Here is an 18,322-nt window from a genome sequence, read left to right as displayed (position 1 = left end):
AAAATCCAAACAACACCAGCAAAATTCTACCATTTTGACAGATGTGTTCATTCGGTCACTCACCTAGAGTGAACCTCTGTCACTTTACCAACAACGACTCCGGGAATAAGGTGACAAATATCACGGTGACTCGAGGTGAGGTGACAATCGTCACCTCATGCGCGGCGCAGAATAAGGGCCTTTATCTATTTTTTTTCTTTCGAAATACAATTTTTTATGTGGCAACGCTAGCGGTCAGAGCAAATCAAAATAACAACAACAATTTCAATTTGTTTTGTTGATCTCATTCGCTGCAACATTAAAAATGGTAAATTTTCGTCGTTTTTAGTTTAATTTCTGTACTATAATTATTTTCAACATCCGTAGATATGAGGGTCATGGCGATAGTGTCCTGTTTAAGCTGCCCAGTGCCCAGACGATTATGTCCCGTTCAAATCAACCAAAATGCGGATCCTCACCATTTGCCGTCACCGGAAAAAAAGTTCCTAGGAGCCATTTCAGCCAGTTCAGTATCGTGTTGGAGTTGTGGAATTGGCATAACCGGAACATTGCCGTAACGATGGCCAACAAATCCGGCAAAATAGACCTCCAGAGCCCGCATACGAAAAAACTTTACCTCAAACAATCATAACGATAATCGAACCCTTCTAGTAACTGTGACTATTTATAATAACATAGCTATTAGGTAAAACTATCCAAATGAAACGATTAAAACCAAGCCTTCGCATTTATATAAAAAGTAACTATAATGGTTAGTTCAGCCTAATGGTTTGAACTATTAACGAAAGATTTTTATTAACCGTAAAAATGATCTCGAACGATTACTTCTAACGTCTGCACACAACTTTGACACTTCTAAAATTTCTGGTTGACAGCCAGGAATGCCAGGTGATTTTGTCAAAAATCAGGACAGCATGAAGAAAAAAATCAGGATTCAAGACCACTAATTCTGCTTAAATTTCATAAATGAAAACAAAAAAATGGTATTGTAGACGCTTAAATTTATGTAAAATAGGCAAGAAGTATATTGCCTGACCTGCAGTTTATATGAATAAAACAAAAAAACACTATTTAAATATCATCTGATCGAAGATTATTATCGGTTAAATTATTTTATTACTGATTTGTTTGATATCCTGATGATTTTACTATGAATTCAATTACAATTTAGATATTTATTTGAAAATCAGGACGATTCAGTACATTTTAAAAATCATTTTTCAAAAATCAGGAACACAGAACAGAAACATTTTAAAAAAATCTGGACGGTCTCTTGAAAACCAGGACAAATCCTGATTTATCAGGACACCTGGCACCTCTGATGACAGCTGTCACGACTGCCAGCAGTTTTCAGCAGTAGAAAAAAAAAGAAAAAGAAGAAGAAATTTAATTTGGTGAAAAAATTTAAATCAACAGCAATTTCGCACGAATTTTTGATGCTGTAGATCAACAATTCGCGCGAAATTACTGTCTTATCTCCCGCAATGGACCAGGGAGCCGGCGCACCGAAGGCTGGACTCAGTACAGCCCAACAGTTAGGCCAAGCGATGCAAAAATTGCAGGTGAGTGGCTATGTTTATTTTTTACCTGCTGCTTGTGGGAGCCAAATTTTCCATCTATCTAATTCCTTATATGATTCTAACTGTTTTGTTCTTTATTTTATTTTAGTGTTGCCGTAAGCTGCTTATTTATACGCAGCCCGAGTTCCCCGACCGTGGGGACTGCCCTCACTGGTGTTGGCCATGCAGTGTAGATTTCTGACCTGTGTTGCCTATGTATGCTGAACAGAGAACCAATTAAAAAGATGCTGTACGCAGAATACACTAAATGTAAGTTAAAATAATAAAATAAAATATATAGTGAAATCAAATTACTTTAAGTAAAATCCAAAAATTCCGAAAAATAATTCCCTTTTGGTGCGTCCGCCGCGTACCTTTCCCATAACCGTCAATACAACGCTGGAAGAACATTATGTGGAATCGTATCATAACTGTTACTGTAAACGTTAAGTTACAAGCAGGGTTGCCAGGTGCCCAGATTTGTCTGTAAAACCAAGACTTTTGACCCTTCGTCCAGATATTGGTCAGACACAGATTTTGCCCAGATTTTTGCTGAGAGTGCCCAGATTTTACAGACTTTCAAAATTGCCAGATAAAATCAATATTAATGTATCAGATTTAATATGTAAGTGGCAGACTTGACTAAAATCTGACTTGTATTCTTTGATATGACCAATCAATCGTTTTTTAAATAAGATCGGCATGGTACGTGGTAGGAAAAAGTGTTTGTTATGTAGTTATCAACACGAAAATAACCCGTACACCATAGCACAAACACACCTCAAACCCTCCCCCCCCCCCCCCCCCTTAAACACGATTCACCAAATTTAATTTCTTGTTTAGTACCAAATTTGTGATTTTCCTTATGCACAGACACACACAGGCCCTTATTCTGCGCCTCGAGTGACGTGACGATAGTAGAGTCACCCAAGTCACTCTATTCCAGCAGTCGGTTTAGGTGAGGAACGTCACTTCGGATGAACTTTGTGAGTTCTTACCCTATTCTCGTAGTCACCGTGGGTGAGAATCGTCGCATTCGGGTGACGATTTTAGGTGACAATTGTCGGTACCTTTTCAGGTGGCGACGAGATAGAAATTCAATGAAAAATTTATGAAACAGGAAATAATTTGGCTCTAAAAGTTCAACAACATTAAAGTATGACCATTTTAAAAACAATTATCACGAACAAATCTAGATTTGCTAAACTAATTCGGCGATCGATGAGGATTGTCGGTACCTTTTCAGGTGGTGTCGAAAAAAAAATTTAACAGAACATTTATGTACACGGGAATAAAAGGCTTTAAATAGTTAATTGAATGATAAAGAATGATAGTTTTAAATATGTAAGTTTTTTTTTATTTATTGATTTTTTTTTGCAAAATGTAAAAACGTGAAAACACGAACACTTTGAAAATAAAATATTAGTAATTAGTCCGTTTACTTTCACTATTATCATTAGGATTTTTCCTCGAAATATTAAATATTTTGACGGAATGTGGAATTCAAGTGAAGGATACAGGTGAGGTTTACCGGTATCAATAAGGGACAAGTCAGAAAATTTAAACAATGAATTTCCTTGGAGGTTATAAAGCAAAATAACCCGTCATATAAAAATCAATTGAATTCGCTTCTTTCATTTGGTTCAATGCTTTATTAATAAAAATCATTTTATTTACTTTGATTAGCCTTTTGTGCACTGGTTGATTAAAGCAGCAGCAGCCGTCAATTGTGCGTTTGTTTCCGCAGGTTCCGGATTCAGGTTTTTCCTCTTGAGGGCACAAAAATGCGCGTTTTTTCTTCTATGTTCCTTGCTGTCACCATATAACCCGTTTGTGGTCTTTCACGCACCGGAATTTTCACTAACAACTTCAAAAATCAGGACGGAAAATTCGAATCGCGAGCAAAAACTAATCAAAACATAACAATTTCTACCATTTTGACAGATGTGTTCATTCGGTCGCTCACCTAGAATGAACCTCTGTCACTTTACTCGGATCGACTCCGGGAATAAGGTGACAAATCTCACGGTGACTCCGAGGTGAGGTGACAATCATCACGTCACGCGCGGCGCAGAATAAGGGCCACACGCTAGAAATCATTAAACCATTTACGTTTCAAAAATAACCATTTTTGACCTTTTCCCAGGAAATGTCATTTTATGAGTTCTCCATGAGAACTCATAAAATGACTTTTCGGGGAGAAGTTGGAATATGGTTATTTTTTAACCGTAAGAAAGATTCCATAGCAATTAGAAAATGGTTATATTTCAACCGTAAGAGCAGTTTTGCAAGATTTGTAAAATAAATTACAATTGTTGAAAGAATTTGGAAAAAAAGATTTGTCAGAATATTTATTTCATTTCTTTTACGTTATACTTATAAACTATATAGCACATTATATTGTTTTATTTGCCTTTTATAATATTGCAGCCCAGTTTGGGCAAATACTAAAAGCAGCCGAATCACTGCAAAAAATCCACATATTTGGAATATGTGTTACCCTTATAGATTTTTGCAATTTGATTCCCATTTGGAAAATACGTGCCCACACATATAGAATTCAAGATTATAACTTTTATATGCGTCACATAAAAGTTATAAAATTCCACACATAACTATTATGAGCCTACATTGTACTAAAATATCTGCCAAATTTAGGGCGTTTACATGCTTGCCTACTCAAAGGCGATTTTTAATGTTCGAATTCGTTTTCCGGATGAAAATATTAATTGATTTTTGCTATACATTCCTGTTTAAATATTTATTTTTGATTTCGGCATGAAAATTTCATAACGATGAATACCGTTCTTCCTCGTCCCTGCATAGCGGAAACTGGAAGTCGGATCATCAATCTCCGGGAGTCTTTGTCGGGATTTTCCTAAAACAAAATATGTGTTACAAACCTGAATTCGATCAAATAAATTATAAACTCACCTTCTGAATTGTTCAGGATGTGTAAAAGATTGTCGGTCTAGTTCTCCAAAATCAATTAAGGGCCGACCATCCTGCCTGTGTGTAACCGGGGACCTCAAGCAAGTCACCAGCTGGAAACCGGATGCGAGGAATTTCAGCATCACAGTCAGAAGCCAGTTCCCTGCGGGAGAATAGAATAGATCAATGAATATTCACTGGTTTAATTTTTATACACTTTTACTCACCTTATTTGTTGACACACCGGGTACTCCAAATTTTTTCTTCAGGTCGGCCATTTTTAGAACATGACAATTTTCAAAAACTAAAATCATATAATTTATGTGTAAATTTCATATAAACTTCATATTTCGATAATAAATTTTATGTGTGACATATGATAATCATATGAATCATATAAAATCTAAACGTAGAACAATTTTGAAGACGTATGTGTGGGGGAAACATACATCCTAAGTGTGGATTTTTTGCAGTGTAGGAGTTTGAGTCATGTCCACGAGTCATACTCACTCCATAAATATTTTTGAACATTGAATAAATATTTTTAAATTGTAATTAATATTTTAAAATATCTAGCATTTTAATGAAAATTATAAATAACTTAACTTTTAAAAGTGCTAAATTCAAAGCAACATTACGTATTAAACTTCTACTACGAATATAAACTCGGAATCAATGTTTAATGTTATAAAAAACATGTTCAATTACACAGAAACATGTCCGCTGGAGTCCTCAATTTTCGTTCATTTATCTCTAGCACACTTTAGCAGCTTTCTCACATTATCCAAATTAAAGTTAAAATTACATTATAGGCTCACATTTTTCAAGTGTCTGAATTTTGTTAATTTTGTATACGAATACGTATACGGAACACGAGATATGGCTGAAAAATCAAAGAATCCAGCGATCCCTATTTTGTGTGTTGATCTGCTTTTGCTTCAAATTAGCAGCTTTTGGTTCTTCGCCCATCAAATCACACACTGAACCAAATTGGGCGATTAAATTTATAGGGTCCTTTTAGTAAATCTAATTATTCCCAGTCAAATCTAAACTACTAAATTATCCTTTCAAAGATATAGGAAAATTTAATAGATTGTATCTGCCTCACTCACCTTGTGAAATACATAGGAAAATCCAATAATTATCAAACCAAATTGAGCGATTCAATTTAAAGGGTCATTCCAATAAATCCTATTATTCGCAGTCAAATTTAAGCTACTAAAGTGTCTTCTGAAAGATATATGAAAATCCAATAAATTGTGTCTGCATCATCCACTTGATAAAATGCATAGGAAAATTCAATAACTTTTATTACTTTCGTGTGGCATACCTTTCATTTCTGCTTTGTGATCTGTGACGTTGGATTATGAATTTTTGTTCAGATCGTTGTCATCTGAAAATTATAGCTTAATTTTCCCAATAAATTGATTATTTAGTTAATAACGGCCCATCGATACTAAGTTAAATAAAATATGAAGGAAATATACAGGTGAGTTCCTATTCCGTATATTTTCGAATGATTTGTGCGAGTTTTGTAAATGGTGACCAATGTTTTTAATACAAGATTGGAACGGAACCATATTCCCCGGAACCATACAACAGGACATAACCGGAATAGCCAAGGAACTTAGTTGGAAACCTCGACAAAGCAGTGTCGACAAAAATCCAAATGGGGTAAATAAAAGAGCGGATGAGGTCAAAGTCTAGCGATACGCAAGTTGGTGAGTCACGGCATAATTAATGTTGTGTTTTTTTTTGTTTATAACAACTTTTTCACATTTACAGAAAGTGTCTAGAACTCCCTCTAGGGAGAGGACAAAGTGGTAACAACTTCACACCGAATTGGGACAGACCGATACCAATCGGTATCTGGTCTCGGTCATCGAAGAGAGTGCTACATGGTCAAGCTATTTTCGCCTGTGGCCTGTACGATGAGGCACTTCATTATTTCGTTCTCGTCGAGTTGAATTTGCGTTCAGAGAAGTGTAATTGCAGTCGCAGCATCCGGATTCTGACCGTCGTATCATACACCATAAGAGGATGGAAAAATCACGATCCAAGTTCAAACAAACCAAACATGCCGCAGATCCTCCAATCCGACTGACCAATTATAGTCTAGTGGTCGAAGCCGATTGCCGGAACGGTTTAAGATGAAACGGAACTGGAGGTAAATTAGAATTTGATGATAGTGTTATTGTGTTCAATAGTGTTCTAACAAACTGTTGCTTTTTTCAGATTGAATTCCGAATTATCGACGAACTGGGCTAGCTCAAGATTTTTGTATTCGGATGTAGAAGTATGATGAAGCTTGAGTAGGAGTCCCGTCCTACGTTTCAATGTTTCGATCGATTTCCTAAGAGTGCCTTGTAGTGCCAAAAGTAAAGTTGTATTACTTCTTAAAATACAGCAAATTTTAATTAAAATTTTGACTTACCTTATTGGTTCTATCATATGCCAGCAAGCTACTGTATATAAATAAACAACTAAAAAAAAAACAATAAAAAGGAAATAAAATACAAGCATTTTTCATTACATTGGTAAAAACATTCATTTCACTATCCTTAACAATAAATTTTATCATTTTGGCTTAATTTAGAGTTCATTGGAAATTCCTATAAATTCAATCTTTCGTCTTCTGATAAAAAGTATTGGATTTTCCTTTAGTGCGAAAACACTAAAATTCCCAATAAACCTTATAGCCAGATTTTGTTCAGTGCAGGTAACATAGACTGAGGCGCGAAGAACAGCAGAAAGCCGTTCGATCGTTCTCTCGAACTAAAGGAACCGTGCTGGGTGGTGGTTCAGAAAAGAGTCGAAAAACGGCTCGCAAAAGAACGGCTCGAAAAAGAACGGCTCAAAAAAGAACCGCTCAAAAAAGAACCGCTCAAAAAAGAACCGCTCAAAAAAGAACCGCGACTCGCTCAACTCTGGTTCACAATCTGAACGGCAAGAGCGGAGTATGGAGAGCCGTTCAATGTGATCAAATAAACGGCTCGGCTCGGATGCTCTGTTCGGTTTTTTTTCGAGCCGTCCTGTAGCTCTTTTTTAACCACCCACCACCCACTTCGGTTCTTTTGGTTCGGGAGAGCGAACGAACGCATTTCTGCTGTTCTCCGCTCTTCAGTTTGTCTTGCTTGTTTGGTGATGAGAGAGCAACCAAGAGCTGTTTATTTGAACCGGCCCTTTTGGAAAGAACGAACGAACCGTGACTCGTTTGATTCGAAGAACGGACGGCTCTCCACTTTCCGCTCTTGCATATTGTAGCGGTTAAATATTTCAATCGGTGTTGAGCGGCGGGTCACGGTTCATTTTTGAACCGCGGCTCTTTTTTTAAGAGCCACGGGTCGTTCGTTCTTTTTGAAGAACCGGTTCAAATGAGCGGCTCTTGAGCGCTCGCGCATCACTAACTTTAACTATAACGGTTTGGAATTCTAAATATGTTTCCATGAGCGGTTTTGGGAAGTTATCTCAACTATTTGTAAAACAGTTCTCCCATATAGAAGTTTTAACAGTTTTAAACAGTAACATAACTTAACGCCATATTCAACAGACCGTCGTTTTGGAATTCAAGATAAGTGCAATGTTTTTTATGGTTTCAGATATCATTTTCTAAACGTTTTTTTACGCTGTTTCTTATCGTTTTATAACTACTACAGGAACAGTTATGTTACAATATTTTCGTATTCGGGAGGGCTACGGATGAATTTTTTTCCAGATTAACCAATAGTTCGTAAAAAGTGTTGATATTTAATTAGTGGCTCAGGTAGTTGTAACAAAAAAATGTTTCCCTAGTGGTAAATAAATGAAACAACTTCGAAATGCTGTTTTTTTTTTCAAAACAAGTGGATTTTTTAAATGGTTTTCATAGGAAGAACTGGCTATGGGGTAAAACGCCATTTTTTATTAATAAATGAAAATTTTAATTTTGGATCTCTTACAAATATAACAAAACTAAGCAATATTTTCAATAAATGCTTGAATTATCGTTATTCTCACATCATATTCTATAAAATGTTAGCCAAGGAGAGTTAACTCAAGGAAATTTTTACAAAACATAATGACCAAAAAGTAAAAAATATATGTTTCAACTCACTTATTTTGCAATATTATAAGGGGGAGCGTTTTATTTGCCTGTTTTTAGGAAAATCACTCGATAAATTTTGAAGCGCAAGAATTTTTCCCATGAATATGCTAGTAAAATTTAAGTTTTTGCCATATATGTAGGAAATAAGATGAGGATAAAATAATTATAATAAGTTAAATAAATAATCTGAATAAAATGGAAATAATAATAATCATTGGCAACCCTAGTCGATATGGAGTAAGCAAATTGAGCAACTCGTCGATTGACAGTAGCCGTCGTTAATAGGCGTTATACGGAAATATGTTCATACTTAGAGGTGTATGCGAGAAAGAGAAAACGAATGTGAGTGGAATGAAGAATCAAGTCAGTTTAAAAACGAATTTGGCGAAGAAAGGTTGCGTTTGTGACTGCCGGCAAATCGAGGCGAATGAGAGAATATTCGGTCGGTTTCGACAATATATACCCAAGCAACCAAAAGTCTCATATCTACTTAAACTCGTTCCTCCAAAGTTCGAATTTCGCTGAATAAAGGTTTCAAAGGGAATTGGTACCAAATTTTCTCGAATGTGAGCATGAAAGTTACAAAAGGTTCCTCAAATAGCCTTTTATGGACTTGAAGTTCCAAAAAGTTCCTCAAATAGCCTTTTTTGTGACATGTCAATCGCACCCACACAGAATAAAAGTTACAAATTAGGTCTCAAATAGCCTTCTGTGAACTTCAAGTTCCAAGAAGTTCCTCAAACAGCCTTCTGTGAACTTCAAGTTCCAAAAAGTTTCTCAATTACCATATTTTGTGACATGTCAACCGCATCCATACAGTATAAAAGTTACAAATTCGGTCTCAAACAGCCTTCTGTGAACTTCAATTTCTGAGAAGTTCCTCAAATAGCCTTCTGTGAACTTCAAGTTCCAAGAAGTTCCTCAAATAGCCTTTTCTGTGACATGTCAATAGCATCATTCAGAATAAAAGTTACAAATTGGATCTCAAATAGCCTTCTATGGACTCGAAGTTCCAGAAAGTTCCTCAAATAGCCTTTTTTGAGACATGTCCGTCATTTCATGAATATGAAATGTGAACGAACATCACAAAAGGGCATATAATAAATAAATCATTTTATGGAGCTTGGAAATTGTGAAATGTATAATTTTTTTTGAAACTTCAACTCAGAACAACTTAAAGCTAACTCGCAAATGATTGTTTTTGAAAAGAGTAAATACTTTGACTTTATAAAATTTCGTCCAACTGTATTTACTTACCACGAATTTATCAAACATTGAAAGTCAGTCAAAGCAATTCATTGATTAAATATCAAGATAAAATCAAGAATTTATATAATTTTATGCTCAACAGTTATAAACATGGAATTTCAATTTTTTTTAAAACCGATATTATTTTAACGGATGATTGATTTATATGCCGTATCGTAATGTTGCTTAGTAATAATCAACATGCGTCTTTGCTGCTGGCAGTTCTTGCGGGTATTCTAGGAAGCTTATAACCACTTCGAATTTTAGCTGCCGGTAAGGCAACATCTAGGCGTGGCGTCGTGGCAGCGTGTTCGGCTATCATCTCGGAGGATGGGGTTCAAATCTGGTAGCAGGACTAATTTTTTCCATTAGGTTGTTTGATTGCTTGAGTAAGCAAATCAAATAATTGTGTAGCAGAACTGGCGTGGCGTGCGTGCCGGCAAGTATCGAACAAAATTAAAAACAAATCAATTAAGTATGATCAATTGAGGGAGGTGATGGGAGGAATAAAGATGGATGCCGAGAAACCAGCAGCACCACATGGGCTGGTGATGACCGAAATAAGAGAGGAGAGGAGAATTATTTTTTGTTTTTGCTGATTAAACGTTTACTTATGGGCTGAATAGAAGGCCGTTCAAATCTGTAATGGAACTTCAAAGTTTCAATAAGAACTTAAATTTTGGGCTGAATAAAAGGAACTTCAGCACATTGATTATGCTGATTAAGCTGTGTTCGACCTTTTTAACGAGACTTTTGGTTGCTTGGGTACCGATCGATTATTTATGTTACTTGATTTTTTCGCGAAGAGAATTCAATGTCATTCAATCAGAATATGTTTTCTTGATCGATTCAATTTTAAAACCCCTGTTCGGAGAATAAACATTCACGCTGACAATTTTTCGCTCAAACTGAAACTTGACGAAACTCCCAAGGTTGTATAAGGTACTTGCGATGCTTTCTTCAGAACCTCCTGTAGGTGGGCCTTTTTACACTGATAAGTGTTTCATAGATGTTTTAATGCAGTTTATAAAACTTTACGTCGTTTTATAACGAAGTTGCATAGCGAGCTTGCAGATAAGTATAAAACTAAAATTGTTACTTGGGACAGTCACTTTGTCAAAATCTCAAAATAGGTTGAAAATATTGTTTTTATTGTCGAATGCCACTCGGAGATCTTTAACTCAAACGTCAAATCCGTATTGCCATACGGCTGCGAAACTTGGTGCACATATGCCTTAACGACGCGAAAACTGCAAGTATTTGTGATTCGCGGCCTGTGGAATATTATCGAGGCCTGGCAATTAAATCTCAAACGTGGAACTACATCGCAGGTGTCATCAAAGGGCGCTAGAAATCGAGATTCGGGAACGTAAGTTGAGATAGATTGGGCACAGGCTGCGAAGAGATGAGAACGAGATTTGCAGAGAGGCGGATGAATAGAAACCAGAAGTACTGTTGGAATATAATTCACTAAAGGTTCTCGCAGCAGCTCTAGTTGGAGCAGGAGCAGGAGCAGCTCAAAGCTAAAAAACAATGAGTTTATTAGGGCAAAGTTTTACATAGGATTTTTTGTTTCTTACATTTGTCTCCTTTAGTACAAGAGGAGTATCCGTGTTTTGATGCCAAGTTATAATCGAGAGCATAGATTTCTGGCCTAGAGTTCGAGAAAATGCGCATTATTACAAATAATTCTGATACCAATAAAAGAAAATCTAACCTATATCGGCCCTTTTGAAAGGAATGCTCGACTGTGCGTGGTATCAGCCTTAGATCGGGTTTTTACCGATGTGCGCTAAATATTACAAAAAGTTAGATTTAGTCAAAGGTTCACAACAATTTAAAAAGGTACTCACGAATGGCACAAACAACTTTAACAACTAAAACTATCGTTAATTTATAAAATATACGCAGAGCGTCACTTGTCTTTCTTGGTTCGTCGCAAATTTTCACTTCTAACCGTTTTCTGGTTTGACAGTTCGTAGCGTGGCCGTTAGGTCTGTTCAGATGCAGCGACGTCAGGGATGCCAGAACATTCTCCACCCCGTGAATCCGGAACGGCCTCCGTATCACCTTGCTCGGATTCACCGTTACCTATCTCCATAACGGCCAGCTTCGCCACCGGTCTCTCGAGTCGTCCAGATGTCGTTTGTACTGCAACACGTCTGATCCTTCCATCCTTGTTCGGGATTAGCTCCACGATCCTTCCTCGGATCCAGGTACGCCGACTGCCTTCCGCAATATACACCAGGTCTCCAAGTTTAACCGACACCACATCTTCGAACCACTTGGACCGCTTGTTCATATTAGGAAAGTATTCCTTCAGCCATCTGTCCCATGTAGCATCAGCTAAATACTGCGAACGAAGGTAACTGCTTTGCAGTGCTTGGCTGAGACTGATTGGATCACGCATAGGGTCCTGATCTCCCGTGGAGTTACCCAAAAAGTGGTTGGGTGTCAACGCTTCGTAGTCGGCCGAACTTTGAGGCATGTACGTCAGTGGACGAGAGTTTATAAAAGCTTCTGTTTCCGCCAACACCGTCAGCAGAATCTCGTCGTTGAGTTTCCTTCCGTCGTCGAGAGCTCTCATCGATTCTTTCACGCTTCGCACCATCCGCTCCCATACTCCACCCATGTGGGGAGCGGAGGGCGGATTGAATAACCAGCTTGTTCGGGCGTTGGTGAATGTGTCGGAACAGTCGCTGTTGATTCTCTTGATCTGTCGTTTAAGCTCGCGATCGGCACCGACAAAGTTCGTCCCGTTGTCGGAAAATATTTGGCGTGGGGGACCTCTTCTTCGCACAAATCTCCTGATCGCCATTATGCAGGAATCCGTCGTTAAGCTGTACGCCAGCTCCAGGTGAACGGCACGGACTACCAAGCATGTGAAGACCGCTACATATCGCTTTTCCTTCCGCCTGCCAACGGTTACCTCCAACGGCCCGAGATAATCCACACCGGTATACGCAAAGGGTCTGGTATACGGTGTCAATCTTTGCTCTGGCAATGGCGCCATTCTTGGTGGATGTGGTTTACATTTTTTAATCTTACATACCTGGCAGCTTCTCGATACTTCGTTAACAGCGGACCTCAGATTCGCGATCTGAAAACGCTGACGGACTTCGTTGACAATTGTCTCTCTGTTTGCGTGACCAAAATTTCGGTGATAATGCTCCAAAAGCCTTTGGGTTACTAGATGCTCTCTTGGCAAAATTACTGGAAATCGGGAATCGAAGGACGCGTACTGCGCATTCACGGTTCTTCCTTCCACTCTAATAACACCAAATTCGTCAGCAAACGGGGAGAGTTGATACAATGAACTAGATTTCTCAATTTTGATTAAATCCTTCAGGGCTCGTTCACGATTAGATATCAGCACCTTCACCTCATCGGGGTAGTGCTCACTTTGAGCCAATCGCCAAAGGATATTTTCGGCTGATTGGTATTCGGATTGCTTCAACGGTGTTTCGATATTCGGGATGGTTCGCATTACGTATCGCTTCACATTCTCTACGGAAGGTACCGTCTCGATGGGCAATGCTTTCTTCCGTCGACGACAATTCGAAATAAATCTTATAACCGTAGCCAGTATGCGTACCAATATGGTCCATTTAGAGATTCTAGCAATGTCAATTAGCTGAATGGGAATATCAATGTGGTGGAAAAGGTAGTGGGTTCTCAACTCTTCGTTGGTGCTTTCATTCGGTGATTTCTGTTGTGGCCATCTATCAACAGGTTCGTACAGGAATGATGGGCCATTAAACCAACGACCATCCGGTTTTGGATCCGTATCTTTATTCCACTTGGTCAAACAGTCAGCGATGTTCTCTTTTGAAGGGACCCAGCGCCACTGATCCGAATCTGTTAAGGTCAGAATTTCTCCGATGCGAACGGCTACATATTGCTTGAATTTTCGGTGGTCAGATCTAATCCAGGACAAGACGGTGGTAGAGTCCGTCCAAAGAAATTTCTCCTTAATTTCCACCGTGTGGCTAGAACAAATGTTTATCATCATCCTAGCACCCAACACAGCGGCTTGAAGCTCTCTTCTGGGAATCGATTGCACCTTGAGGGAGGCCACCTTAGCCTTCGCCATCACCAAGCAGCATTTCACTTTTCCATCCTCGATGACACGGAAATACGCCGCGCATCCGTAGCCCAATTCACTGGCATCGGTGAACACATGTAGCTGCAATGTTTCGTACCCTCCAGCATGATCTCCACCACAGTAGCACCTGGGGATCTGAAGGTTGTTGATTTCTTGGAGAAGCTTTGTCCATCGGACCCATTTCTCGAAAGCTTCATCCGGAATGTCGTCATCCCATTGTATGCCGCATCTCCAAAGATCTTGGAACAGCATCTTCCCGTGGATTGTATACGGGGACAGAAGACCCAATGGGTCGAAAAGACTCATAATACATCGAAGAGCCATTCTCTTAGTCGGTCGTCGTTCGCCGCAAACATACGGCGCCAGCTCACCACGTAGGCTGGTAGGAAATTGGAAACAATCCTGCCGTGGGTTCCACTCCAGTCCTAGGACCCTCTCGATGATATCGCTTCCCATGTTACTGATAAGTGAGAGCGATTTCTGTTCCGAATTCTCTCCGACTGCTTGTAGCACCGATTCATCGTTGCTAACCCAATTTCTCATGGTGAATCCGGCCCGAGCAAGGGCTCCTTTCACCTGAATCGCTCGATCAGCTGCTTCCTCAGAAGTGGGGGCACTATCGAAATAATCGTCCATATACGTTTTCTCCTTGATAGCTGTAGTAGCTTTCGGGAAATCCTCCCGACACTCGTCCGCTATTTTGTGCAACACGTAAATCGCCGAACAGGGCGAGCACGTCGCTCCGAACGTCGCGACGTCCATAATATACACGTCGGGCGGTTGTGTTGCGTCGAATCGAAACAGGAATCGTTGGTAGTTTTTGTCTGCTGCTCTTATTCGGATTTGGTGGAACATTTCCTTTACGTCGCCACCAAAACCGATGCGCCACTCTCGGAACTTGCATATCACTGAATGCAGGGGGACCAGTAAATCCGGGCCTTTTAACAGTTGATTGTTGAGGGAAACTCCACCCACTGAGGCCGCCGCGTCCCACACCAGCCGTCTTTTGTTCGGTTTCTTCGGGTGCGACACCACATTCAGGGGGAGGTACCAAACGCGTTCAGCACTAGTTTCTGCCAACTCTTCTTCGGTTGCCTTATGGGCATACCCTTTTGTCAAATAATCTAGTATTTGTTGGTGCACGTTAGCCTGGAGTTCGGGGTCTTTTGACAGCTTGCTCTCTAGGCATTTCAGACGTCTCTCAGCCATGTACCGGTTATCTGGGAAGCACACTTCATCTGCTTTCCACAGCAAACCAGTTTCGTATGCACCGTCACGAAACACCGTGGTTTCCTCTAGGATCGTTTTACATCGCTTGTCTTCGGCAGATTCAAGAATCGGCGCAAACGGGTTCTGGGGTTCCTCCAGAACGAAATGTTGTCGGATGAGGTTGTTAAGTTCTTGATCTGCGTCGCAGTGATGGAAGTTAACTCGGACCGAGTTCTTGTCATTTCTATCTCCTGCCTCGTTAGGCCCATAGATGGCCCATCCGAGCAATGATCTCACGGCAACAGGTTCGCCAGGTTGACCTTGCCGACTTTCGATTGGGGTTAAAATGTCAATGTTATCTAACCCAATAAGCACTTCAGGCTGGGCATCGTTAAATGAACTGATTGGAATATCTTTCAGATGTTCATAACGATTAGCTAATTCGTCGTAGCAGAGGGTTTGCTTCGGTAGCTTAAGTTTCGAAACCGTGTGTGCGGTAAAAGAATGTTGTTTCGGATCTCCCAACTTCGAGATCTTGCATTTAATGAGCTTGGATGAATTTTCGTTCCGGGTTACACCGGAAGTCCACTGTAGTTCCAGCGGATGCCTTTTTCCCTCTATTCCTAGGCGGCGTGCTAATGACGATTCCATTATGGTCAGTGATGACCCTTCATCGTAGAATCCAAAGGTATCGACAGTGCGATTTCCGTTGTGCAGGGTAAGTGGAACTATTCGAAAGAAAAACGCTTTTCTGAATTCGTTGTGGGAATTACAAACAGATTTAACGACTGTTGCTTCTCCCTTTTTGGCTTGCGCCGGAACATGGAGCAACGGATGGTGCTGAACTCTACAGCCTTCGATGTTACATCGGATTCTTGATTTACACTTCCAATTACCGTGCTCATTCAGGCACATTTCGCACAAATTCCACTGGCGTACTGCACGCTTTCTTGAATCGAGATTTAGTTCTTGGAACTTCGAGCAGTTCCGAACCCGGTGATCTATGCCACCACAGATTGGACATGGCTTACGTTGTCTATATTCTTCCTGGTTTCCATCACTGTTAATGTGAGCATGGAAATGTCCCTCTTTCTTCTGCGACGGTTTTGCATACTTCGCTGTCTCAGGTTTCGGCGGTACAAGCGTGGTAACCTCACAGGCGTCTTCGGCCAATTCCTCCATATACTGGCCAAATTCCTTCAGCGTTGGCTCGGGGAAGGAGCGTTTATATCTCACCCAAGCAAGCTGATGATGAGCAGGGAGCTTCTCAACCAATTCGCTGAGCAAATCGGGATTCGATAAATGAGCTCGTAGACCTGCAGCCTCTAGCTGGTCACAAAGGTGCTGTACAGCTGTGGCAAACTTAATAAGGCTATCTAGACGCTCAGATTTTGGCGATTCGAGTTTGCGCACTTTAGCCAGCATGTTCCTTACAAGAATTTCGGGCCGTCTATAAAAACGTTTCAGTGTTTCCATTATCTTCGGCACGCTGTCAGGAAATGTCAATTTTGTTCTCACTGCTTCTCGAGCCGCCCCTCGCAGGCTTTCTCTAAGACGGACAAGATTCTCAACGTCTGAGAAACCGCAGGCAGCATTGGACGTTTCGTAACTATGGAAAAATATTGGCCACTCCTCAGGCTCTCCGGCAAACACAGGTAGTTTTCTGGGCCAGACTTGGCGAGCCAACACTTGTTCTGCAGACGGACCAATATTCAGGTTGGCAAACGCTACCGGTTGTGGGAAAGGATTTATGGGTTGCTTTGGAGGTGGTACTTCAGGAATCAGGTTCATAATTGGCACACGGATTCGTGCCGAGTGACTTCTAGGTTCGGAATGAACTGATTTCGATGTACTCAGTTCGACTATCCGAGAGTTAGCGTGATGCTCTTCACCTCGTTCCACCATGGCGTGCAAAATCTTTCCGCTTCGAGCTTCGGCGTTCGAAACATCAAAAACCTCTTCCGGATCGTTATTGTTTTCCTCCAGCTGATTGCGCAACCATTCCTCAGCCTTTTGACTTCCACTCGGCGCTGATTCGGAAACACTTTCCGATCCCGAGTCCTCTACTAGCTTCTCTTCCAGCTGGTGCTTCTTCTTTAAGAAGGATTCCTCAGAAGCAAGCTCTTCTAGACGGATAGCCCGTTCCTTTTCTAGGAAACGCATTTCCTCTCTCATACGGCGACTTTTAATTTCTCTTTCTGCTACCAATTTGGCCAACTCAAGTTCGGTCCGGATGCGGGCGCTGGATGTAGTAGATCTCACAGATTTGCCGGCACTTCTCACGGACGAATCTTTGTTGGATTCCGCACATTTCTTCCTAGCTCCGTTCTCAACTTCAGCCCTTCCTATTCTCGTTGAACTGGAGTGAGGAGCCTTTGATCGCACGATGGGTGTGCTGAAATCGGCGGTGTTTACGGACTCTGACGGGTCTGCAGAAGGTGGTGTGCATTTAGTGCATCTCCATGGGCGATCCTTTACGCCGGGAGATTGATTCGCACAACTCAGATGCCACCAGCCTAAACAATTATCGCACGACACCATTCTCCGTTCCACCGAATTAGGTCTGTTGCATCCACCACAGTCGAATCCATCTTGGCAATCAATTTCCTCTTCCGAATCGACCATCTCGAAATCTTTAGGGTTTTCGAAAATCTTTGAGGATGTTGGAATATAATTCACTAAAGGTTCTCGCAGCAGCTCTAGTTGGAGCAGGAGCAGGAGCAGCTCAAAGCTAAAAAACAATGAGTTTATTAGGGCAAAGTTTTACATAGGATTTTTTGTTTCTTACATTTGTCTCCTTTAGTACAAGAGGAGTATCCGTGTTTTGATGCCAAGTTATAATCGAGAGCATAGATTTCTGGCCTAGAGTTCGAGAAAATGCGCATTATTACAAATAATTCTGATACCAATAAAAGAAAATCTAACCTATATCGGCCCTTTTGAAAGGAATGCTCGACTGTGCGTGGTATCAGCCTTAGATCGGGTTTTTACCGATGTGCGCTAAATATTACAAAAAGTTAGATTTAGTCAAAGGTTCACAACAATTTAAAAAGGTACTCACGAATGGCACAAACAACTTTAACAACTAAAACTATCGTTAATTTATAAAATATACGCAGAGCGTCACTTGTCTTTCTTGGTTCGTCGCAAATTTTCACTTCTAACCGTTTTCTGGTTTGACAGTTC

General features: G+C 40.2%; 2 protein-coding genes and 3 long non-coding RNA genes across 6 annotated transcripts; 2 read left to right on the top strand and 3 right to left on the bottom strand.

The window, feature by feature from the left end:
- Positions 1-1,276: 1,276 nt before the first annotated feature.
- Positions 1,277-1,870, top strand: LOC129740393 (uncharacterized). Its single transcript, XR_008736226.1, has 2 exons — positions 1,277-1,562; positions 1,669-1,870. It is a non-coding gene; the product is annotated as an uncharacterized LOC129740393 (long non-coding RNA).
- A 3,604-nt stretch (positions 1,871-5,474) lies between these two features.
- Positions 5,475-6,966, top strand: LOC129739877 (uncharacterized). Its single transcript, XR_008736002.1, has 3 exons — positions 5,475-6,211; positions 6,276-6,657; positions 6,726-6,966. It is a non-coding gene; the product is annotated as an uncharacterized LOC129739877 (long non-coding RNA).
- Positions 6,967-11,273: 4,307 nt separating this feature from the next.
- LOC129747476 (uncharacterized) lies at positions 11,274-12,963 on the bottom strand. Of its 2 annotated transcripts, XM_055741730.1 has the most exons (4): positions 11,676-12,963; positions 11,540-11,614; positions 11,403-11,476; positions 11,274-11,345 (listed from the first exon to the last, which is right to left on the bottom strand). In XM_055741730.1, the coding sequence occupies exon 1, from the start codon at positions 12,833-12,835 to the stop codon at positions 11,813-11,815; it is 1,023 nt and encodes a 340-aa protein (XP_055597705.1). In that variant the 5' UTR covers positions 12,836-12,963; the 3' UTR covers positions 11,274-11,345; positions 11,403-11,476; positions 11,540-11,614; positions 11,676-11,812. The 2 variants fall into 2 exon arrangements, with proteins under 2 accessions (XP_055597705.1, XP_055597696.1); XM_055741721.1 differs by having other exon boundaries at positions 11,540-12,963.
- Positions 12,897-17,761, bottom strand: LOC129738389 (uncharacterized). The gene is made up of 2 exons (XM_055729569.1): positions 13,037-17,761; positions 12,897-12,959 (listed from the first exon to the last, which is right to left on the bottom strand). The coding sequence occupies exons 1-2, from the start codon at positions 17,759-17,761 to the stop codon at positions 12,897-12,899; spliced, it is 4,788 nt and encodes a 1,595-aa protein (XP_055585544.1).
- A 41-nt stretch (positions 17,762-17,802) lies between these two features.
- LOC129747469 (uncharacterized) lies at positions 17,803-18,297 on the bottom strand. Its single transcript, XR_008737509.1, has 4 exons — positions 18,198-18,297; positions 18,062-18,136; positions 17,925-17,998; positions 17,803-17,867 (listed from the first exon to the last, which is right to left on the bottom strand). It is a non-coding gene; the product is annotated as an uncharacterized LOC129747469 (long non-coding RNA).
- Positions 18,298-18,322: the final 25 nt, after the last annotated feature.

Source organism: Uranotaenia lowii, chromosome 1 (assembly GCF_029784155.1).
Source record: "Uranotaenia lowii strain MFRU-FL chromosome 1, ASM2978415v1, whole genome shotgun sequence".
Lineage (NCBI taxonomy): Eukaryota > Metazoa > Arthropoda > Insecta > Diptera > Culicidae > Uranotaenia > Uranotaenia lowii.
The sequence above is the reverse complement of the archived record's forward strand: the minus strand, read 5'-3'. Positions and strand labels throughout refer to the sequence as shown.

What these genes read in the sequence shown, in the direction of transcription:
- LOC129747476 (XM_055741721.1), bottom strand. Translation starts at nt 12,835, where the DNA reads ATGGCGCCATTGCCAGAGCAAAGATTGACACCGTATACCAGACCCTTT.
- LOC129738389 (XM_055729569.1), bottom strand. Translation starts at nt 17,761, where the DNA reads ATGGTCGATTCGGAAGAGGAAATTGATTGCCAAGATGGATTCGACTGT. An exon ending in CCTTCGATTCCCGATTTCCA is followed by an intron (nt 12,960 to 13,036) that starts GTAATTTTGCCA and finishes TCACGCAAACAG; the next exon opens with AGAGACAATTGTCAACGAAG.